General features: G+C 39.9%; 1 protein-coding gene across 2 annotated transcripts in view; it reads left to right on the top strand.

Annotated features, from left to right (window-relative positions):
- The window catches only part of LOC124789185 (1,5-anhydro-D-fructose reductase-like), a 59,157-nt gene extending 36,402 nt beyond the window's left edge, over window positions 1-22,755 (top strand). Inside the window, exons 5-8 of one of the 2 annotated variants that reach the window (XM_047256489.1) lie at window positions 3,040-3,202; window positions 12,640-12,737; window positions 21,326-21,472; window positions 22,563-22,755. In XM_047256489.1, coding sequence (XP_047112445.1) covers window positions 3,040-3,202; window positions 12,640-12,737; window positions 21,326-21,458 — 394 coding nt within the window. In that variant the 3' untranslated portion in view covers window positions 21,459-21,472; window positions 22,563-22,755. The remainder of the gene's footprint in view (window positions 1-3,039; window positions 3,203-12,639; window positions 12,738-21,325; window positions 21,473-22,562) is intronic. The other variant, XM_047256482.1, reaches the window with a different exon arrangement.
- Window positions 22,756-25,853: the final 3,098 nt, after the last annotated feature.

The raw sequence follows: 25,853 nt of genomic DNA, 5'->3' as shown, positions 1-25,853 counted from the left end.
TCAGACAGCATTGTAATTACTTTAGTCTTATTCTCTTCTTTAAAAAGCTAAGCATTGCATTTTTCTTCATAGGAGTTTCTTTTTCCCCTCTAGTAGGTAAGTGGCAGCTAATCTAACTGAATGGGACAGACTGTTCGGTGCATTGCCAATAGGAAGAAGACTTCTGTTAACTATAGTCATATATTTGATTCCAATGCAGAATGAAAATTTAATCCCGTAAACAACCCCCGAGTTATGGCTAAGCCATTTCTCTGCAATATCCTTTCTTCTAGGAGTGTTAGTCCTGCAAGTTTTGCAGGAGAGCTTGTGTGAAGTTTGAAAGATGGGAGATGAGATACTGGCGGACATAAAGCTCTGAGGACAGGTCATGAGTCATGCTTGGGTTGCTCAGTTGGTAGAGCACTTGCCCATGAGAGGCAAGGGTCCCTCTTTACTTAAAAAAAAAAAAAAAAAAAACACGCGCACACACAGAGTGGAGAAAACTTGTATCACGAAATTTGAACCCTGGATAACTGATGCCAGTAGGAACCAAAATTGCTAAAGTTGTATAGGTCGATATTGCACCATTTTTAAATTACGGTAACTTGGCGCAACACACTCTGATTGGCCGTGGGATCCCTGTTGCTCTTCATTGGTTGATGGGCAGCACTATGGTTGTCGGTTCACACATACAAACGTCCCCCGCCCTGTCGCTGCCCCAACATAATACGCACATGAATAGGAATGAATCTATCAGCAATGCAACAGACCACCAAATCCTCTACATGAATAGGATTTGCTGTTTCTCTCCACCTCACATCAGAGGCATTCACATGTAAGTTTCACTTCGGAGCCCACACACATGACCTGCAATTTAGCCGTACAGTAAGCATGGCACCACAGTATTTGTTTGAAGAACAATGAGATATGGTTTTCGTTTATGGACTATCCGCCAGTTGTGTGCATGAAGCTTGACGGTTGTATGACGAATGGTACCCAGCAAGATGCCACCCATACCTGGAAATGTTTACAGTAATTCACCAGCAACTTGGCGAAACAGGCTCATTAGTAGGGTATCATGGTGATGCTGGAGGACCTCGAACACAACGTAGTGCTGCATTTGAAGAGTCTGTTCTCGAGCACTTCGAAGGAGTACCTACGACAAGTACTCAAGCGGTTGGACATGACGGGGGTTCACTCATCGGTTGGTCTGGGAGGTTTGGAGGGATTACGGCCAGTGTCCATTTAGTTTCACCCTGTCCAAGACCTAAATTCTGTGGCAGACTATGAACACAAGGTAGGCTTTTGCTGGTGGTTTCTGTGACGTGTTGCATGAGATCCCGACTTGCCCGCCATTGTGTTGTTTACCAACGAGTGCACTTTCCATCAGGGTGGCCTTTACAACACAATATGTTCATTAATGGGCAAGGGGAAATCCTCACGTCACGTACGTCCATGGACATCAGGAATGATTTTCGCTCAACATTTGGGCGGGCATTGTGGGTGACCATCTATTGGACCTGTCTGTCTACCTCCTCAACTTACCAGGGCAAATTACCTTCACTTTTTGCAAGAAACTGTAACCGGCCTGCTGGAAAGTGTTCCCCTGGACATATGGCTACGCATGTGATTGCAGCACGATGGGGAACCTGCACTTAACAGTCGTGTTGTGCGTGGATACTTAAATGAACTTTTTAACTGCTGGGTAATTGGCAGGGGTGCTCGTAGGACATGGCCCCCATGATCACCAGACCTCACGCCACCGGACTTTTTCCTGTGGGGATTCTTCTAGGTTCTAGTTCACCTCCCAGATGTGAACCACCTAGAAATGAAGAGGAGTCAATGGTGTCAATGTGTCGTCAATCACATCAGAGCAATGCCAGGAATCTTTGAAAGAATTCGGCAAAACACTATTTGACATTACCAAGGTTTTGTCATGTCAGAGGGTCGCCAGTTTCAGCACCTGCTTTAAGTAAAAAAGGCCCTTTTCAGGGCCGACACAATTTGTAAAAGACTTTCTGTACATGGACTAACAGCTGTTGATGGGTTTGTCCCCAGTACATTGTCTTATCATGAAACTACAATGGATGTTTCGGGACCCCAGCAGATTTGCCCCCAGAGTTGAAGGCTGGTGCACTACCACTGAGTGTGCAGGCTGCCTTGGATACACTGTGATCTCTGGCAGGCAAAGCATTCACAGTCATGTGTTGACAGGGCACAATCGGAGTGTGAGGTGCCAAGTTTCCATTACACAACATTAGTAATTTTGTTCCTACTGGCATCAGCTATCAAGGGTTAAAATTTCGTGACACAATTTTTCTCCATATTCCAGCACTAATCAGGCAATAAACTACACAAAAATTTGATATGCAGTTTGATCAAGCAATACATAGGAAATTTTTTTGTGTAAAGTAGAGAAATATATATAAGATTGATTATTTCCACAGCTAATAATGCTGGTCTCATCTCAGGAAAATCACAGAATAAACCATTAGTCAAGAATAATAACCAAAGCAGTTGTAACAGTTGTACTTTACTTTTTCTTGTCTTATTGTAGGCTATAGGACCTAGCCTTCCTCTGACCTCAGAATTCGTTTACTCAATTACAAAATTATGCATGAAGATATAGAATGAAAACTGCTGTTATTTTTGAAGTGACAACAAATTACAAAGGGATGGAAGAGAATGGCTTGCCAGTCCACACCTTCATCTAAATGACAGCAAGAGATGGGTTCCTCTCAACCTGTGATCTAAGTGAGCTGCCCCTCTGTTATAAGTTAATAAGTTATCCTCCTTCCATCCTGAACAAAAGATAGGTGTGTGTTTTTTTTTTAATGCGTCTGTTGATATTACTAAAATTTCACTTCGAGAAGGTAGGTATTGGTCAGATATCTGTCTTATAATCTTATAGTTTTCTGAAGTGAAATTTCCCTTGATGCAGTCACAAATGTTAGATTTTGGAACCAGCATGTTAGTCATCTGAGAATTAATAACTTTAAATAGGCTTAACTATAATTCACGTATTACAACTAACATTGTTAACTTTAAAATATGTGGCAGCCCAGAAAATTTTCCTGATCTTCTGGGTCACCCAGCAGTGCAGCAAATAGCAGATGCACATGACAGGACACCTGCCCAGATTCTCTTGAGGCACCTTGTGCAACAACACATAGTTGTCATACCAAAGAGTACCAGTCCAGAGCGAATAAAGCAGAACTTTAAGGTAAGCTGAAGATTTATGAAGAGTTTCCTAAATGTCATCATAATTTTTACATTTTTGTAACAATGTACATTTCTGTCTTTGGGAAGAAGCCAGCAATCACCTTAAGGTATCATACTGTTGTTAGTCACTTCTAGACATTGGTAACGATTCTTACTTTATTATTGAATGATAGTTTGGTATTATTTTCAGCATTGTATTTTTCTTTGTTGGAGTTCCTTTCCTTTTAACTGACAGCTAATATGATGAACAGGACTGACTATTCAGTGTACTGCTAATAGGAAGTTGGACTACAGTTAAAAATAGTCATCTACTTGATTTCTTAGATTCACACCATAAAATGAATCTCATGATAGCAAAAGCTGGTAATCTGCACCATTCATAAAATGAGATAAGAGTTTCATACACATAGGGAAGACATAGTGGCTCACAGATGGAGACCCTTAAGAGTTATCAAGTTACCTTTGCAAGTCAGGGCAGGCTGGCATGCATATAAGAATCTATGATAGATTGTAGTGGGAAGAGGGGCTAACTCAATAAAATGAAACAGTCTTGAATGCTAATTTATGTATATAAGTTTTTGAATGTTAGTAATGCTTAGTAGTATTTTGCTACTTTGATGCAGTGTTCCCCACTGCAGTCCTCCACACTAATGTTCTGTAGACTAAATTGATTGGGGACAAGCTCAAAATTGTGGCTTAAAACCATGCACTGGCCTATCAGAGATGTGTGCAGATGATTTACATCCTTTAGTGGTGTGTATGCATGACACCCCTCATTGCACACAGCGAGCAGTAGAAGGCCAGCCTCACCCAGCCGTACACTAATGAGAGATTACAAAGTGTCATCTGTCACATAGCTGTGAGCAACATGTTGGGTTTAGTTGGTGGAGATGGTGATAATACTACAGTGCCTCCCCTCCCCAAAATTGCACACTGCCATCGCAAATAGTGAGGATGTTGACAATAGGGGGGGGGGGGGGGGGGCAGATGTTGGAGCTGTGCTACGGTGCTGCTGATAGGGTTGCCTGTGGAATAATGGGAGATGGTGCCAACCAATCTGCAACCCGGCATTCATTTTGAAAACTACCGAGAAGATCTGCCAAGAAACTTGAGGCAGGGCACCCATCCATTGGCACAGGTGGGTGCAGCATTGGTGCTGCCGAGGACATCAGAGGCTGGACAGCTGATGCAGATTTGATGTTCCTTACTGTTGTGACTTGGCAAGACAGCCAAGTCACTATGAGAGGAAGCCGAAAGGCACGCGCTTAAGCTCACGCAGGCTGGCGCGAGGTCTGGAACAGTTAAGGGAATTAATAGTAGCAAATAAAGTACGTAGTTGATATAATACTTAACTTTAATCCATAATTGGAGAAATCGCTCTTGACGGTAATGTTTTATAATTTCAATATTAACTGGTAATGGCGCCTTGCTAGGTCGTAGCAAATGACGTAGCTGAAGGCTATGCTAACTATCATCTCGGCAAATGAGAGCGTATTTGTCAGTGAACCATTGCTATTAACGTCGGCTGTACAACTGGGGCGAGAGCTAGTACGTCTCTCTAGACCCGCCGTGTGGCGGCGCTCGGTCTGCAATCACTGACAGTGGCGACACGCGGGTCCGACGTATACTAATGGACCGCGGCCGATTTAAAGGCTACCACCTAGCAAGTGTGGTGTCTGGCGGTGACACCACACTTACTGCTGTTACTGCAAATGGCAATGGGTGCAGTGGCAATGGCCGTGAGCCTGCGAAGAGGTTGACCTCCATGCAGAGCCATTGGGACACCATGCACCCGGGATCAGGCACCAGCAAGGGCTGCTTGGAGCAGCAGGCTAGGTTGCAGGCAGTGTGTCTGAAAAATGAAAATCTATAACAGTATCACAATAATCACAGAAATGAATTGGATTTTGTACCATTGGGGGGTGCCAGGAATATCATGAGTGGTATAAGTGTGGCCAGATGTATGAGTGACATTGCCATATTCTCAGTTGTGAGGCTTTTTATTGACATGATAGAAAACTTTGTGTCCACTACTGCTGTTACTGCAAATGATGATGGGTGTGGTGACAGTGGCTGTAGAGTTGCGCAGAGGTTGACCTCCATGGCAGAGCCATTGGAAGACTCATGCATACCTAAGGCACCAGCAAGGGCTGCTCGGAGCAGCAGGCTAGGTTGCAGGCAGCATGTCTGAAAAAGGAAAATCTACAGCAGGATCACTATAAAAATCATGGAAACAAAATTGGTCTTTGTGCCATCAACAGGTGCCAACCATATCATGAAGGTATAATGAGCACAACCAGATGTCTGAGTGCCAGATTCCCAGTTGCGAAGTTTCTTTGCATATACAAAAGAAAACTTTGTCTTTCGTATGGAACTTCATTATGAAGTTAGGATCTGAAACAGAATGGCAAGGGTGAAAGAGATGCAACAGAGTGCAGTGGTGATGGCTATGTAAGATTTATGCTGGCAAATTCTCATGAGCAAGCATAGGTGTTCAGAAACAACAACAAAGCATTTTCCCTCAAATGGAAAGCACAAAATTTGTATACCTGAGCCTTGAATGTGTGAACAGAATGTTTCGCTTCACCGTTTTATTGAAGATACAATGGTGCCATTTGTATATTCTGATGATGACAATTGAGGACCATTTTCTGAAACAATTGTCTATGACAAACCTTCTAAGCAGAAGGAGGAAATGAGTACTTTGACAATGCTAGCACTGGCAGTTGAGTGTATTGGAATAACACAAAATAGAATTTGCTGTATATGTCGATGATAATGGACCAGAAAGTAGCAGCAAAATCAGTATTCATATGTTGCCAAGAACCATCTGGTTGAGACCCAAAACTTTTTCCAGTAAAATCCTTCTGTCTCTAATGACTGCGTCATTGCCAGGGCTTTGAACCCTACTCTTCCTGCTTTTAGTACAAAACTTAGCAAAATTTAACAAATACTTGTCACTTTGTCAAAAAAAGTCTTGTGGTTCCCATATAAGACTAGTAGTTATAAAAAATAAACTCTGCACAGTTTCTTCAGAGATTTGTCATAGAAAAGATTTAATTTATGTTTAGCAGTTCCAGCAAAGCCATGTTATCAACAAAATACCACACTTCTGGAGCTCTTCCCAATGAAGTTGGTGGTGGGGTTTTGCCACTTTTAAGTCTGAATTTCTTTCCATCGCTACAAACTTTATATAATTAAAAGACCCATTCATTTCAATAGTTTTCTTCTATAGTCATTTGGCATACAGTGCTTCATCTCATCTTAGTCCATTGGAATACAGCAAAGAACTTCCTTGGCCCACCTACAATTCAATCACTGGCTGCTTGTCCTGCTTAACTTCATTACATTTTTATTGTGTAGGTATAATTAAAACTTCCACACGCATCTGTTCCCTGTCCCATTGCTTCATGAGCAACCCTCAGTTTTGAATAGTTTTCTCATTAATGGTCTGTATTTCGTTAGAAATACTCTTTCTTTGTTTTTCCACTTTAAGGATCTAGAAACTTCCTCTAGGACTGCCAAGAATACTTTTAGTGATACAGAATACCCTTGCCTAACTCCTCTTTCCATTTTAATTGATTCAACAGTAAGTTCTTGGTGAAACATTGTATATTGTAGCAATTAAACAAAACACCTTTTTAGGCTTCTTTCACAAAGTCTATTATTACTGTATGATCAAGGAATTGATCCCAAAGCAAAGATAAAAATGTTGACTTTTTAAACCTATCAGTTCGTGACTTAAATTATAAAAGTTATCTCCATTGACAGTTTTTACAAATTACTTAACTACGGATTTGCAAAATTCATTAGGAGAGCATTTAAAAATTCATTAGTACAGCATTTCCATTTTCAGTTTTTTAGTTTCCCTATGAATTCTAGTGGAAGTTATTGTATTGATATAGGCCTCTACATTATTCAGTATGTGAATATAAGTTGTATCATACCTTTTTTTCTCAAGGTCTGTTACTACAGATTGTGTTGGGACTGAGTGAATAGCTTTCTCAGGCAAAATTTTGAATCCAGGCAAAATGGTAATTCCTACTCACTGCAACGTTCTGTATAATTTCATTCATGACTTTCAAATGGTCAGCTGTGCTATTTTTATTCATGAAGCCAGCTTTATCCCTTCCCTACTGAAATTTAGTATTACAAAACTGGCTATCCACAGGCTGCATCAGTGCCTCTTTGTATGTCTGAGTATGTACACCCAAGCAACTTTGATCTGCCTTGTAATATACTTTCGTGACCTCTGTTTATACTCATTTTTCACCTGATAGCATGTTTAATAGTGAAACATGTACAATAAAAAACAGTTTAGATAAAAAGAGAATAGAAGCTTTCAAAATGTGGTGCTACAGAAGAGTGTTGAATATTATTGATCGATCACATAACTAATGAGGAGGTAGTACTAAATAGAATTGAAGAGGCAAGAAATTTGTGGCACACTTGACCAAAAGAAGGGATCATTTGATAGGACACATTCTGAGACACCAAGGAATCATCAGTGTAGTGCTGGAGGGAAAAGTGAGAGGTAAAAATTGTAGAGGGAGACCAAGAGGTAAATACCAAGAGATAAGTACAGCAAGCAGATTCAGAAAGATGGAGTTTGCAGTAGTTATTTGGAGATGAAGAAGGCTTGCACAGGATAGAGCAGTGTGGAAAGCTGCATCAAACCAGTCTTTGGGCTGAAGATCACAACAACAAGAGTGATTTTTAAGCATTCAGAATCTGTAGGCTGTACACTCTCAGATCTGTCAAAATTATCATCCTAAAAATTGCAAGAATCTCTCCACATAAAATATATCAATTACTGTATACTGTATCCAGTCAATAATCCCGTTTATGAATGGAAAGCATTAATAAATTACCATACAACCACACGCAAATTAATTAAGTCAGTAGTCACCTTCTAAGAATTTATGTTACAATAATAATTACTTTTGATAAGTAGCAAGAGTAATATTGTCACATTATATATACAATCAAGTCCAAATCCAAAACCAGAGTCATCAATGAAGTACAACACCTGTTAGTGTTGAAAGCACATTTATTAAAAACACTGAAATGTAGAGAGAACAGAGCTGCCTCCTGAACGGAGAGTGGTGCTGTTTATACAAATATCAAATATTCCAGGATATGCAAGCACTACAAGTACAAGAAATTTTGAGAATTTTCTAGAAATGAGAAATACTGAGTAACAATTATTTGCTGGTAATAAGATCTGAACTGGCTACCCGTAGCACACCATGTGGTGATGCCAACAAGTACTCCACTATACATGCAGCACAACACATGCCATTTCTCCCCTCTCCTGGAGAAATAGGAACCAACTACATCATACTAGATTTAGATCTTGTCAGTGGCCCTCTGCGTGACAGTGATGGAGGACCTTCATATTCAGTTTGCGTTGTCAAATCCTCTTCGCTATGATGAGCATTGATTATAGCCCCTCCTACTGAAGCTTTGCAATCATTGAGTAGTCCTTCAATTTCCTTGAATGAGAAGCCCCTGCTATTGATCTGCACCTCAGGACTCCCCCACCCCCAATAGAAGGTAACATAGGAACAACATTTGTTCCTTTTTAGTATTGCAAACTCAGAAATAAAAAAGACCTTTCCTGGAACTTTTCTGAAAAAGGGAGTATTACAAAATTCTATATCATTAAGATTAAAGTTTATTTTTTTATTGGTTGATTTCACATGGAATGACACTGGGCAAAAGATGAAGGAGCTGCATCTACTTTCTTGAAACAAGTCTTTATCATATCTTTCTTGTCTTTTATCATGTGCAGTTTAAAACATGTGAAGAATAACTTTTATTATCTTATCGCCTCCTTGCCCTTTCAGTACAAGTCCAACTCATTTGTTTCCCACAAGCTTTTTTTTCATTGAGGTACCTGAGAGTAAATGCAGAGTGGAAAAACCTGATTTATCTAGATACCAAAAACCTTTTTTTTCCCAGAGAATGGAAAAAGCTGTGTAAACAAGATCCTTATTTATTCTTTTGTTAACTGTTGAGAATGATGCATATTTTCATGTAAAGTAACAATTTTGAAAAACTTAGATCCAATTACTTTACAATTTTTGAAAGTCATATAAAAGTTTTGTGATCTTGTTGAGTTGTGAAGCCCATAAAAGTTATTAGGCACTTATAATGCTGTTATAAAACTCTAGTGTTCATTCCTAAAAATTCAAAAATAAAGTGAATGTCCTTTTTCTTCACTTCACTCAAAGTTACTTCAGAAGGCGAGCATGCTTATTGCTCTTGATGGACAGTGATTCCTCAGTTCAGAATAAACTGCTTCTCCTTCTGAAGGATGTCACTATGGCTTTTCTTGTAATAAATGACTCTTGTATCTTCTTTAGTGATTCAGTCATGAATCATGGCTAATAGCAAGCCTCTAAGTGTCCACAAATTTTTCTGTAGCACTGTCAAAGTCAGAAAAACTTTGTCCTACCCAGAGATTAGGTTTGAGATGGCCTGGCAGTATTTATGACATCTTTAATTGAAATGTGATCTGATGTCACAGAAATTTATGTTAACCTCATTTGTTGGTGCATGCTTTGCTGCTTTCTTGTTACAGGTTTTTATTGAGTAGTGTAGGACTCCCCACAGACTCATAACTCATGATCCAGCTTCCTATTCCATTTGTCCTTCCCACTGCCTGTTAAACTGAAAGCTTGGACATCAGTTTCACTAAATACGAATCCAAGTTGAATATTAAACTGAAAGAACAAAACCACATTACAGTGAGACACAGATTTCAGATGGAGGCTTAAAGTATTGCTGTGGCATTTGATCTATTTGGTGTGCAGTTACCTCTGAACATAGTGGCGGCATGTTGGCATCACGAGTTTTGCTCAGATCATATAACTTTACATTGGTATTAGTGCACAGATTGCTGTGAAAGGAAAAATGATTAATTACCCAATTGTGGCACTAAGATCATTTACTTTTTCTGCTCTAGAGTGGTCAATACCTGCATTACAGTGTAAATTCTAATAGCTTAGTATTCAGGCTGTCGACTCATCGTGATCAGCTACATGCTCCCATTTCCTTGACGCTTATTCTCATCAGTAAATAGTTTACAGAATTATGTATATATCTAAAATGTAAAGAGAAGATAGATTGCTACTTAGCATAAAGATGACATGTAAAGTGGGATACAGGCACAGTGAAAAGACCCTTAGGCATTAGATTTCAGCCAAAGCATTTGTCAGAAAAAGAAAGTGAAACACACACACATTCATTCACACAAGCCAGCAGACCTCATGCACATATGACTGCCACCTCCAGCACCTTGGGCCAGAATACAACTGTCATGTGGAATGGAAGAAGCAGTCCATTCTATGTGATAGTTACATTCTCGTCCAAGCTGCCAGAGATGACGGTCATATGTGCTTGACGTGTGCTTGCTTGCATGAATGAATGTGTGTGTGTGCTTCTCTTCCTTCTTCTTATGAAGGCTGTGGCCAAAAGCTAAAGGTAAGTATCTTTTAATTGTGCTTGTGTGCAACTTAATGTGTCATCTTTATGGTAAGTAGCAATCTGTCTTTTCCTTGCATTGTTGATATTCCAACCTGAAGTTTCTATTGTTCTACAGCCCCATATGGTGTATTCCTCTTGCCCAACATGATTGAAAGTTCTCGTATCACAAAAATATGTATCCTCATCCTGTCATTAGATCTTGGACTTAGTTGTGTAGTGCATCTTCATGAAGCCCAATGGAAATGGGTGTTGATTCAGCTACCATCATCTTCCTAACGCTGTGTTGTCCAGTGACAACTCTGCAACTTTTTCCAGTTTCTTTATTTGTTGTTGAAAGACATGGTCCTTGTTAAACAATTTGTCTTTTCTCGCATCATTAATATCCATTGTTTGCTTTAATTTTATGAAGCTGGATGCAGCTGCTTCCCTTTGTCTTTTGATATTAGAAACTCAATAGTTTAAATTTCTTCTCTGTTCTTCTTATGAGTGTAGGAAACACTCCGTTCACATCTTCTTGCTTGTTGTCAGCATCATTAAAATTCGTTTCCTCTGAACTCTTTAATCACTTGGTTCAGATATTCAAACTGTTCATCCTATGCCTCAGACCACCTTGTTTAAATCATTGTTTAAGCTTTCAAATTTGTTATTCATGTTCTTGTACAAGTTATTAATCAAGGCAGCCAGTCCTGTTCTCCACATTGGACTGATATTTTCCCTGTTGTGAACAAATCTGTTAGTTACATCTACATGAGCTGGTACCGTCATTGAAACTGATTCTGTCTTTGATATCCACTGCACCTCTCTCAGCTGTTACAGTCACCTGTCAGATACTGTCCTAGAATAAACTGGCACAAAAGTTAGCATGAAGTAGTATCTCACAAAGCCAGTGCCATGTAGTCCCCAGTAGGTCAGTCTGTATGCATAAGCAGTCTGCCTGCAGTTGTGCTGTGATACTGCGTAGGTTATGTGCCAGCAACTTCCCCAGGCTAATTGACTGGTTTGTGTACTGTTTATTGATTCAGCTTGGTCTGGTACATGCAAAGTTCATAAAATGCATAATCAGTGTGTTTGATAGTGAATGGTGGACATCAGTTGGTGAGTATTATACCACCACAATAAACTTCTCTAATACATCAAAATGTTCTGCGTCGCTTGCACATGATGAATCTCTTATTTAATGATTCTGTTGTCTTAGATTCAGGCAGTCATTATTCAATTGCCATTTGTGGTTTCTAAAACTGTATCTCATAATGGTTTGCTGACAATAATTGTAAAAAAGTATGCACATTACTACACTTTAGTGAATCTCACATTTTTGCAAAATATAAGTAGTTCATTGAAAGGTAGCTAAACAAAACATGAATCACCTTTTATTTTGATGGCTTCAGTGCTCCAGACACAGGCTGCTGTGGCCAGAGGCAGTGGTCACACATGTGTGAGTTGTAGTTGTATGAACGTGTGTGTGCTTTCTACTTCAGAAGAAGGCCTTTTGACTGAAAGCTAAAATGTATAGCAGTCCTTTTGTTGTGCCTGTCCACAACTCAACTTCTCCTCTACGTGGTGGGCAGCAATCTATTCTTTCCCTAATTAACAGAATTTTGTCATTTAAAGTCTTTCTCAGTCACTGACTGTTGTTTTTTTGGTGTGGAACATTAATAGAAACTTTAATGATTGTAAGCATTACTAAATTTGGTGTCAGGCATTATACTAGCATTTCCAGTCCTGTAAAGTGAAAAAATCCATCAACTAGACTATCTGAAGTGTATCTACAGTTTTCAAAATATATTTGCTCAGGAAAAAATGTTCTAATATCAACCAGTAATCACTAACTGTACTTTTATCTTTAACATTCTCTGCTTTGTTTTTCTGTTTATCTTGAAATATATACTTACATTGCTATACTTTACCTACTTAAACAAAAGCTTGTTGTTATGTTATCCTTCGCAGATATTCGATTTTGAATTAACACCAGAAGAGATGGAAATATTAAACAACTTGGACCATGGAGAACAAGGACGTATTTTGGATTTTGGCTTCTTCAAAGGGTATGTCTTTACGCTACCTGATTGTGAAAACTTTTTCAAATATCACACAGTGTCACAGCCTGTATGTAAAGAGGCAGCAGCTTTTATGCTAGCATGTAGCCTTTTAAGCCTAAATAGAGTATAGACAATATCATTAATTCTAGTTATCAGTGTCATCTATAAAAGTTGTTTATCTCTTTGATGATATTTATCTGGAAAGTTGTTCCCCATTTCGAAGTGTTCTTCCTCAAGATAGAAACTATGAAACACTATGGTAGTACAATAACCATGGGACCATTAAGGCTAGTAATGAGCTATAGAACCGGAGGCATGGAACAGCCAACAGCCGCACAAACAAAACATTGCTAAACTTTTGGACAGTGTTATTTTTCAGAGCTTATTATTACAAAATACACATTGACAGCTACTTCATTCCGACTGACTACAATGTAAAACATGGCCCGACAGTCCTTTTTCACCTGAACTAAAAGTATCTGACATGATGAGATAGTAATATATATAAGATTTGAACTGCTCATTCTGATCACCGTTATGGCAACAGTGGTTCTCAAGTAATTTATAACGTAATTGCCGCATAAATGCTACACAACTTCCCAGGGAGGAGAATAAAGTCTGTGCACTGATTAGTTCATTGTTCACCTTTCTGTATTTGGTAAGAACAATTGCAGATAGCAGTGACTTCACTTTTGGAGAGGCACTTAGTAACAAGCACATGGGTCCATGAACAGAAGTATGACAAAAATTGACAGGTTTTGTGAACAGTTTGGTGAAGAACCACAAGGTCACAGGTCTTTGATGATGTGGGAGAATAAATATTTTTGCCTAGGAAGTGATTTGGATGCTCCCCACTCCAGTCATCCATCAACTCAAAGGGAAATGTGCTGAAGTTGGTGTGTCAGTGAAGCATTCACCTTGCAAGTTGACCAGAAAGAGTGTTCCAGAACTTGGAATTAGCAGGAGCTCATTGCAACTCCACATGAAAATGGGCTTAGCTGTTAAAGTGGTGAGGACATGGAGATATATCAAGCTGTATAGGGATAATGGTGGTGTGCATACAGACTTTTGGGCAAATAAGTGTAGGTGTTATTAAAATTACAATGCAGTAATTGCATGTGTAAAGGGGTACACTGGTCACCCTTTATTGGGACTGTAGCTCATCTGGGTGACATGTTGTGTCAGGTGGAATGGGCGGTGGGAGAAAAGAGGCTTTGAGCATGATGGAGGGAAGGGTGGCTGACTACTAGGAGAGAAAAGCATAAGGGTATGGAATAGTAATGTGGCATCCATAAGCTCTACTTGTTTCGAGTATGGTGAGATGTGTGTGGCCCGTGATAAAGTGATGAGGTGGAGGAGTAGATCAAGAGGGGGAAATAAAACAGAGGAGTGTGAGAGCATAGAATGTGTGGAGCGGGTATGGGAGTGTCATGTAGACAGGCTGGAAGAGGACATGTGAGTGGGGCTACAGAGACTGAGGCCAACAGGATGGTGGCACTGAAGCATGTGTTGTAAGGAGAATCACTATCCATGCAGTACAGAGCAACTTCTTTTGGGAAAGAGGGGGGGCAGATAGCATGGATTATGAATGACCACAGCCAAATTGGCCATCAGCGACCATCCAGTGGTGAATATGGTGCTGAGCACATAACGCTTAACTTCAATGTTTGATTCACAACCTATTATCTGGAGGCTGGATCTAAGCCCTCCAGTACCAGCTTCTCTACATTAAATAAATGGGAATTGTCCTTCTGACATATCCATCAATCCTGCAAACCACCTGGCTTCAAATTCTTCTAGCTCTTGTCCCACACCATCATCCAACACTGTTCCCATGCAACATGCTTCACATATTCTACACTCATACTCTCCTCTACAAAGTCTTCATCTTCCTCTGTTCTATCTTCCCCTCTCAGTCCACTCCTTCACTTCATTGCCTGCCACATCCAACTCCTACTTACTCTGTGCTGAGCTCTCTGCTCCCATAGTCTCATCATTCACTTGTTTCCTCTACGCCACACCCACCTGCCATCCCCTTCAGCCATCAGCCACCTTTCCCTCCAACCCTTTCTGCTTCTTCTCACCTCCTTTCTCCGCTCACCCACTGCATCCAATACAATGTGTCAGACAGAAGGGGGGGGGGGGGGTGTTAATTTGGGGTGATTCTTGAAGGAATCTGAGAGGAAAAGTAACCAGAGGTACTTCTAGCCACTTATAGATTTGATAGCAGTCATAAATTACCCTAGGCAAGTTGCTCAAGACAGTCACTACTGTCGTTATATGCTGAAGAGCAAAAGAAACTGGTACACCTGCGTAATATTGTGTAAGGCCCCTGCCTCTCAGAGTTGTGTCTGGACACATCAGGTGTCCCATATGACTCCAGCTGCACAATCTCCACACTGTTACAGAGCCTCCATTAGTTTGAATGGTTCCCTGCTGACATGCAGAGTCCATGGATTCATGAGGTTTATCTGTATCTGTACACATCCATCCACTCCATACAATTTGAAATGAGACTCATCTGACCTGACATAATGTTTCCAGTCATCAACAGTCCAATGTTGGTGTTGACAGGCCCAGGCAAGGCATAAAGCTTTGTGTCGTGCAGTCATCAAGGGTATGTTAACCGGGGACCTAGAAACAACGGAGAGGCTCCGTCCCCACCGCAGCCGCAGTGGTCCACAACCCCACGGTGACTACCGCAGTCCACTTCACCCCTCCGCTGCCCCACACCGAACCCAGGGTTATTGTGCGGTTCGGCCCCCGGTGGACACCCCAGGGAACGTCTCACACCAGACGAGTGTAACCTCTATGTTTGCGTGGTAGAGTAATGGTGGTGCACGCGTACATGGAGAATTTGTTTGCGCAGCAATCGCTGACATAGTGTAACTGAGCTGGAATAAGGGTACACGAGTGGGCCTTCAGCTCCAAAAGCCCATATCAATGATGTTTCATTGAAAGGTTCACACACTGAAACTTGTTGATGGCCCAGCATTGAAATCTGTAGCAATTTGTAGAAGGGTTGCACTTCTGTCACATTGAATGATTCTCTTCACTCATCGTAAGTCCCGTTCTTGCAGGATATTCATGGTACACTCGTGAAATGATCATTTGGGAAAATTCCCACTTCATCACTATCTTGGTGATGCTATGTCCCATCGCTCACTTGCCGACTAGAACACCACATTCAAACTCACTTAAATGTTGATAACCTGCCATTGTAGCAGCAGTAACAGACCTAACAATTGCGCCAGATGCTTGTTGTCTTATATAGGTGTTGCCGACCGCAGTGCTGTATTCTGCCTGTTTATGTATCTCTGTATTTGAATACGCATGCCTATACCAGTTTCTTTGGTACTTCAGTGTAGATAATGTATTAATTCAACAAGTAGGATTTAAAGTGACACATGCCTAGCTGGTAGTAAACAGATTGCCAGATCACAATCAGATAGCTCTGTTTGTAGTTCAGAAATACCCTAAGAAATCAAAGAGGCTGATTAAGGGCTGAACTATAGAAGATTTTTAAAGAAAGCTTAAGAATTCTGACTGGAGTAAGTTTACACTGAGTCTAATGCTAACTCTAAATTAAACATATTTCTTAAAAAGTTGGTATCCATTTTCGAAAGTAGTTTTCCCAAGGAGGTAATTAAATGCATTGATGGCAAGTCACTGAAGAAACCTAGGATTGCTACGAACATAACAGTCTCTTCACAAAGAAAAAAAATGGCATGCACAAAATATTCAGAACAACTAATCACGCAGAAATACTTACTTATTATAAACAGTACCGTAATGTATTACGAAAATTGCAGAAAAACATCCAGGAGTATGCACACCTTGTCAGAAATTGACAGTTCAAGTAATAAAATTAATATCGAGTACTGTTAAAAGTGAGACAGAGAAGTAATATTTCTTTTAAAGAGAGTGGTAACATTGTAAAGGGAGATTCATGTATAGCAGATATTTTTTATAATTACTTTTTAAAAATAGGTAAGAAAATTGGTGCAAATAGCCCAGAAGAGACTGTAAAACAGTGCACTGATGAAGCAATGCAGCAGACATTCAGTGAATTAAAAATTAACCTCACATTCTCACATCCCCATTTGAAAAAAGGGAGATCATAATCATTCCAAAAACAAAGTTTGTGTAGGGAGGACAAAATTTCCAATAAGACACTAAAAAGTTATGGCTCTATAATATGTACAAGGTGTACAACTTTGATTCCACCATTTTTTTTCAACATTTGAGGCTTTAATGGAACAAATTTGTTACACAAGTATCATTCAAAGTATTTTCCATTGCTGGCCACTACTTTCTCCCATCTTTCGCGTAGTGTACAAATCCCGTGTCGAAAAAATTGTTCATCTTTTGAAGCAATCCACAAATCCATCCAATTTGTGACTTCTTCATGAGATCGAAAGTGTTGGTCAGCCAGACCATGCACCATTGATCTAAACAGGTGATAATCAGAGGGAGCAATGTCTGAAGAATATGGCAGGTGGGGTAGGACTTCCCATTTTCACCATTTCCAAGTACGTTTTGACCTCTTTTGCAACGTGGGGTCGAGTGTTGTTGTGCTGCAAAATTACTTTATTGTGCCTCTCGCTGTATTGCTTAATGCTCTGCTCAAATCCATTAATTGTGTTCAATAACGAGCACCTGTGATTGTTTCACTTGGTTTTAACACCTCATAGTACACGATGCCGAACTGGTCCCACCAAATGCAGAGCATCATCTTGGGGCCATGAATATTCAGTTTCGCCATTAACATAGAAGCATGGACAGGATATCCCCATGATTTTTTGCGTTTAGGGTTATCGTAATGAACCCATTTTTCGTCCCCGTCAAAAAGCAATGCAGAAATCCCTTCCAGTTTTGCCTCTGAAGCAACTGTTCACAAACACACAAACGCCATTCAACGTCTGTTGGCTTCAGCTCACACGGGATCCAAGTTCCTTCTTTCTGAATAATGCCCATAGCCTTGAGACGTTTTGAAATGGCTTGCTGTGTCACTGCCACTAATCATGCCAGTCTTCTTGAGTTTGCTGCGAGTCTTCACTCAGCAATGTTACCAATACTGCATCTTCGAAAACATTCTCTCTTCCACCACTATGCTATGACATTAAAATCACCGTTCTTGAAGTGTTGAAACCACCCATGACATGTTCTTTCACTAATAGCATCCTTACCATATGTACTTGAGAGCATTCAATGAGACTCAGCCGCTCTTTTTTTTTCAACTGAAACAAAACAATAACACCTCCTGCAAATGACGAGAATTAGGCTTGTAAACTAACATTTTCAATCAAGAACAACTTTATAATGCAGAGACAAATTGACTAATGTTTGAATGAGGTTATGTTGACCAAGATCCAAGCAAATTGCCTGATGTCTGCAATCTGTTTCTTTCAACCGCTACTTACCATTGTCGCCACCTATCGGCAAATGGTGGAAGCAAAGTTTTATACCTTGTAACATTCTTAGTCACTTGTGAAATGTGTGATTAACTCACAGTATACATGTACATGCTTTTGCAGAAATATATGCCAATAAAATTCTCTCGAACTTCCAGCTCTGTCAAGTGATTTATAATTCATGAGGTTAAAAATCAATGATCTGTCAGCCCCAAAACAGCCATGCCAGCCCGTAGGACAGCTGGTAGCATCACTATTGCGTCATCTGAACATGCACTGTGCCCAGGCGACACATTCAACAGCTGATTGTCCAGCTAGAAGAGTTTAACATAGGCTGTATAGTGGGGCTGCAGAGGCTGAGTATTCCTATTGTTGTGTTGTGTGCTATGCCAATCGTACAGACACCACCACTGGCTGTTGTTGGTGGCAACGCACACATAACATGTAGTATCTGGACATCCAATATGCACTACAAGCAGGCAGGACCAACAGATTGTGTACCACATGCAAACAGATCCCACAGTTATGGTGGGGGCTATTCAGTGTTCTGTCCTGCCTTCTATGCAACATCCCATAAGCACTAGTACCATTGGTAGGTGGTTGCATGAAGTAGGGTTTGCTGCATGCTGATTCTTATGATGCCTGTCACACACACTCCCATAATGTTGTGCCCTACTTGACTTGTGTCACGACACTGATAGCTGCAGAGGCCCAGAATAATTTTAGATTTACTGCGGTAGTGACGTGGTTGCATTCCTGCATATTTTTTAATACATTATTTTATGTCATTTTAGCTGAGCACCATAACTATGTAGCTGCATTTATGGATGGCTCTAAACATGGGACTCCATTTGTTGCTCTGTTGATTTCCTTGATCATGTCTTCAAGATCCAACTGTCTCAAGTCTTTACTATCTGCTATGCAGAATTATGCATGATCTTGCAGGCATTGGAGGAGAAGAAGCGTGGTTCGAGTGCTAAATTCCTTGTCTGTTCAGATTCTCTGAGTGCCCTTCACCCTCTGCAACACCTGCACCCAGCAGATAAAGTAGTCCAGGATGTCACCAGACTGGGGAAGAAGCTGACTTTCTGCTGGGTACCAGGGCACATGGGTACTAGGGGAATGAAAAAGTGGATGTAGCAGCCAAGGAGGCATGTCGTGTCTTCAGATACTTCAGTGTGTGATGCTGTTACATGTTATGACCTTGCAGAGTCATGTGTCAATGGGAAGAATAGTGACTTGTAAATGACAACAGTAAGCTGCATCTTATAAGTTCACAGTGCTGTCCTGCTGTACCTTCTTCCTGTCATGCAGGTAGGATTAGGTCCTCCTCATTCACCTTCACATAGGCCACAGCTGTATGATGTGTGGCTTCTAGCTCTGGTGAGAGAACCCTCCAATGTGTGGTGCTCTTCATGTATAGATCTCAGGATGCCACATTTTACTAGTCTGTGTTTTATTTCCAGACCAAAGGGGGCAATTCATTTGTCAACAGATTTGACCCCTACTTTATCTGACTATCAAATGAATATGTTAAAATTTTGAAAACTTTGTGAACTGTTTCACTTGTTCCTTAAAATTTCAAGGTGATGTTTTTAAGGTGTTATTGGGGTGGTTGGCTCATCCGTGCTTCTTCTTAGTGATCACCCGCCACATAGTCCTGGGTATTTATTGTAGCTTTCCTCTTGTCTTGTTTCAATTCACATAACAGTTTTAGAACATCTTAACAATTTCATGATGTGAGCTAGTGTAGTTGTGTGGGTATTCACTGATCAATTGGGAGAGAGTGAGTACGATTTTATTTCAGATTACTTTTTATTTCTTGCCTGACATTTTCTCCATTTCAACCGAATTCCTTCCTAAAAATTTCATTGTGGGTGCTGATAAACTCATCGTTGAGCACACCTAACATTCCCCCATCCCCGGGCCCCTGCAGGTTGACAGCAGGTCATCTTTAGTGAGGAGTCCCATTTATGCCTCAGAGGCAGGTCTTTATCTGGAGGTGCAGTGGGGGTGCGCCACGAAGAGTGGTCTCTCATCACAGGTCCTGCCAGCTTAATGCAATGGCATGTGAAGCAATATCGTATGGTGCCCGTTCATGTTAGTATGGTGTCAGGCCCCTGTGGTTGTAAATCCAAGTGTGCAGACATCACAGCATAGAGTAATAGAGATCTCAAGAGTAATCCTGCGATAGTGCATCCCATGTTGCTCGCTTTACACCATTAGTGTTCCTAAAGGGCTCCATGACAGCCAGATGGTATATGGATGAGGTCCTGCAAATGGTGGCTTTGCTGTTCGTGAACACCCACCCCCATGCTCTATTTGAACAGGACAATGCTCGTCCTCATATTTCTGCCACTTCCTGAGCATATCTTTGCAGCTGTGGAAACTCTTCCATTACCATACACATCGCCAACTCTCCCCTCAATCGCAAAATGGGGGGTTACATGAAGCATGTCATCAGGACTCCATCTCCATCCCTCAATCTGGAGCAACTGCATGCTCAGGTGTGAGCAGCGTGGGCTGTATTATCACAGGACTGCATCTGAGACCTGTAAAACTCCATGCTGCAATATCTGAGTGCTTGGATTCACAACCTGGTGCTATACTAACATGAACATTTTGTGGCACAGTGAATGTTGGTCCTTTAGAGTTGAAAGTGTAATCATTTTGTAGATGTGGCACTATCTGCCAGTCTGTAAACAATGATCACAATCTGTCTTGTCCTTCTTTTTATTACAAACAAGGTGTTTTATGTTTGTTCTATTGAAACATTCCACATCATAACATTTATCATGAACTTGATCTATGAAACAAGTAACTAACTAACTAAGCCCCAGTTGAAGTGCAGTACAATATAGCTGCTCAGGACATTATAATCATATACAAGGTTCTACTGTGACTGTGTTAAGAACTGAAAATCAGTTCACCAGATATAATGGTATGAACTTATTGAATCTACTGTTAATGTATCAATGTATGTGTATGTTTATTCTTAACTACTTATCTCTGAAGAAGGACCTGCCCAAAAGATTAGCAATGTTATCAGTATGCTTATTGACTACTAAGTATCTCAACTCTATGGTAAGATGTTACTTTAAATCCTTTCATTATTTATAATCATTAAACAATGAACATTGTATGTTATGATCTAATTCTAATAAGTCTGTGCAATTTCAGGGTTGAAAACCATCCTGAGTATCCCTTCAAGGGAACAAAGAAAGATACTCATAATGCTGTCAACAACGTTTTCTCATCAGAAGAAAAACAGGTGGCTAAGCCACTTAATGCCCTCTGTGTGCAAAATGTTTGAGAAATTTAGTACAAGTAAGTAGAAAAAATATTGTTGTTGTTGTGGTCTTCAGCCCTGAGACTGGTTTGATGCAGCTCTCCATGCTACTCTATCCTGTGCAAGCTTCTTCATCTCCCAGTACCTACTGCAACCTACATCCTTCTGAATCTGCTTAGTGTATTCATCTCTTGGTCTCTCTCTACGATTTTTACCCTCCACGCTGCCCTCCAATGCTAAATTGGTGATCCCTTGATGCCTCAGAACATGTCCTACCAATCAATCCCTTCTTCTAGTCAAGTTGTGCCACAAACTTCTCTTCTCCCCAATTCTATTCAATATCTCCTCATTAGTTATGTGATCTACCCATCTAATCTTCAGCATTCTTCTGTAGCACCACATTTCGAAAGCTTCTATTCTCTTCTTGGTCAAACTATTTATCGTCCATGTTTCACTTCCATACATGGCTACACTCCATACGAATACTTTCAGAAATGACTTCCTGACACTTAAATCTATACTCGATGTTAACAAATTTATCTTCTTCAGAAACGCTTTCCTTGCCATTACCAGTCTACATTTTATATCCTCTCTACTTCGACCATCATCAGTTATTTTGCTCCCCAAATAGCAAAACTCCTTTACTACTTTAAGTGTCTCATTTCCTAATCTAATACCCTCAGCATCTCCCGACCTAATTCGACTACATTCCATTATCCTCGTTTTGCTTTTGTTGATGTCCATCTTATATCCTTCTTTCAAGATGCTATCCATTCCGTTCAACTGCTCTTCCAAGTCCTTTGCTGTCTCTGACAGAATTACAATGTCATCGGCGAACCTCAAGGTTTTATATCTTCTCCATGGATTTTAATACCTACTCCGAATTTTTCTTTTGTTTCCTTCAGTGCTTGCTCAATATACAGATTGAATAACATCAGGGCGAGGCTACAACCCTGTCTCACTCGCTTCCCAACCACTGCTTCCCTTTCATTCCCCTCAATTTGAACGATTTTGATAATCACTCTGTGAGTAATAAGTTAGCAAATATGTAACTTTTGAATGAAATTATGCAAGTAGAACTGATAAAAATTGTGAATACTTTGCAAATGTTTGAATGAAGAACTTCAGTTCTATGTTTCAGCTCATCACAGTGGATCATAACAGGACAGGCATTCGAGAACGCTCTCTCAGGGTATTTATATGATTAGATAAATCAAGACATATATAGATGGCATAAAATTGTTGAGAAATGAATGAGATATAAATGATTCTTCTGATGCATTAAATAAATGTACAGAAATTGTTTAGTGTTTTAAACCTATCTCCTTGTCAAAGTTATGTGCAGTATAAGTGAACACTTCACCTTCATAACACTCTTCATTGATGAAACATTACACAAAACAGAGTACAGTCTCTCATGTAAAAGCGATAATTTAACACATTGACTGCCGCACACAGTCAGAAGTGAATGGCTCTCTCTCTTCATGACCCATGTTCTTGCTCTTAGATCTGACAAGTCATGTAGTGTACCAGAAAAAAAGAGTTATTCAGAGATTCACCTCCAACAGTTCAAGGAAAAATTGTTGACTCTTTCTAATCAGTCCTGATAATGATTCTCTTTGCAAATAACACAGCATCTTATCACAGAATGGTGCTTTGTTTACAGGAGTTTCTTGGTTGCTGATGTATTTTAAAATGTTATACTTAGACTTTCAAGCTTTAAAAGTGGCCAGTATACTGCATTAAAGATATCATGAAGGAATTTATAAATGTTTCTACACAGCAGCAATAACATGCTGGCATCTTGAGAAGAGATGGGTGACATTTGCATGTGTGTTAGCAGTTAGCTGTTACATTTCAACGATCTGTCCCGTGATGCTGCCCATAAACGTTTACCTTGACTATTTTCTTAGAGTTGCCTTTTCATAGTTTCTTGATGCTGTGGACTTGTTATGCAGTGCCACCAACTCTCGCCATGTGACTTCGTTTCTATTTGCACAGAATAGAGAGCTGTAAGAGAGCTGTATAATATTCAAGCTGCAAAATGACGTAACTGCCTTTTAAAGAATTCTTCTATATTTTGTTGCTCTAGTGAAACATTTATATACAAAGCAGATCTCATATTAACTAGATCAACATTTTCGAAGTGAATCACATAACATCACAGAAGAGAGTGACATTTCTCTTCTGCTTTGTTTGATTGTTTCTGGGCATTGACATTGTAGGCAATGCCTCTTTCTCTCTGCCTTCCAAAACACCATCAAGCAATGATGCCAAAGCATAAGTGACCCTTTCACAGCAGATGGAGACGCTTGATCACTTTTGCACTTTGATGATGCCCTGTGCCCATGCTTCTTTCATCCTCTCTGTACATATGTCAACACAAAGTGTGCTCCGTGGAAAGTTCTCTAAATACTAACTTCCTGAATAACGTTTTTACACAAACGTCTCACCTGATCGTAAGGAAAAGATGAAAGATGGTTTTTTCCCCCTAGATGTACTACCACAGCACATGTTTATTAGACAGTTAGCAGTGATAGCTTTCCTGCATGTTTAAGGTGAAACCCCAGCTCACATTCATGAAAGGCTGAAGAATATTGTGGTGGTGCTGCAAAGGATGTCAGCACAGTTAGACATTTGGTTTGATAATGTAAGCAATCATTCATAAAAGCTCTTGGCCGGCCCACTTCTGAAGTGACTATGTCAAATATGCAGTGTGCATATGACAGTACTCAGTCAGCCTTTTGGGTAAAAGCTGATGAATTCTGTCACAACCTTTTCATTGCTAAAGGCACTATGATTACCACTGTTAATAAATGTGGTTCCTCAAAGGTTTGTGTGTAATGGTTATCAGGGACTTTGACCAGTTAGAATAAAAAGATGTGAAAATAATAGCCACCAGCTTGTTATAAAGCTTCAAAATGCAAAGAGAAAAATTATGATCAAATATTGTCATGGGTATGAGAGTTTATTTCTTTGAATCTGAATTTAAATGGAGTATTTACTGGCTTAACACAATGATAGCAAAATAAACAAACAATTAAATAGTGAGAACTTTGCCATCTGGAAAAGTAATACACAGGCTTCAGTTATTAAATAACACCAAAGATGTAAAATACACATAAAGGGTGATCAAAAAGTTTCTGTTTGAAGGCCGTGCAGTCCAGAATCGTTGCCATGAGCATTGAGGCAATCATCCCACCAATGCATCAGATTGAGGATACCAGTTTGGCAGAACACCTTGTTTTGCTGTGTAACAAAGTCTGTTACTGCCTGCTGCACATCCTCGTCTGACATGAATCATCAGCCCTCCAAGGCCCTTTTTAAGGGACCAAAGGTGTTGATAATCACATAGAGAGAGATCACGACTGGAGGGCGGGTGCTTGAATATTGCCTGCTTGAGTTGGTATGACTTCTGCATTACAACATTTGCAATGTGGGAACATGTGTTATCATGAATCAGTAGCACCCCACGTCATGCGCCATTCCACAGTGGTGTTTTTTGACATACAAGCTGCTCCACACCCATTCTTCAAGCTCCAGTGACTGTCTATTGGTCTTAGACTTTTGACCAAGAAAAGAATAACAGCACATTGGTCCTGTATGGATGCATTTGGTAACAATGTCATCAACTTCATGTTTCTGCATTTACTGCATACACATCAGAAAGGCACAAATTCCTCACTGATCCTTTGCATGCATGCGAGTACTTGTATGCCTGCATCGGAGTTGGGCTGTGTTGCATATACAAGGTGATTCACAAAGATATGCAAATATTTTAATATGCTATTCTAGAAGGAAAACCAAAGAAAAAAGTTCCTATTAACATAGGTCTGCAAATGTTTAGTTAATGGAGTTATGGCTAATCAAATATTTTGCCTGAAATTTAGCAACTTCGCTAATATGAAGGCATCGCAAAATTGTACAAGGTTAAAGTAAAGCATGATTTCCATTTATTTTGTTGTTATTGATCAGGTAAATCTTACAAAACATGTCCCAGATGTGTATCTGCAGTAGTTTTCCAGAACACCAGAGAAGCAAAGATTATTATACAAGTAAATTTGTTTACTTTCCATTATGAATGTAGAAACGTTTTTTGTCATTGTTAGCAACCATTAGTGAGTTATTTCAATCATTTCCTAATCTCGAAATGATTTAGTTTTTTGTATTGTTCAGTTAAATAACATAATAACAACAGTGTATTTAAGTGAAACCACATAGTTGTAGTTTGTGTATTATTTATGAAATAGGGATGCCTTTCAAATTTACGACAGAAGAATATGCCAATATGGTGTTTATTTATGGCAAATGTGATGGTAATGCTACAACTGCAATTAACAAATGCCACGTACTTTATCCAACTCAGAGGATTCTGAATGCATGAACCAACAAAGGAGTATTTCAAATGTTACAGGAGAC

The sequence above is a fragment of the Schistocerca piceifrons genome, chromosome 1 (genome assembly GCF_021461385.2).
Source record: "Schistocerca piceifrons isolate TAMUIC-IGC-003096 chromosome 1, iqSchPice1.1, whole genome shotgun sequence".
NCBI lineage: Eukaryota > Metazoa > Arthropoda > Insecta > Orthoptera > Acrididae > Schistocerca > Schistocerca piceifrons.
This window is presented reverse-complemented; position numbering and strand designations above follow the sequence as displayed.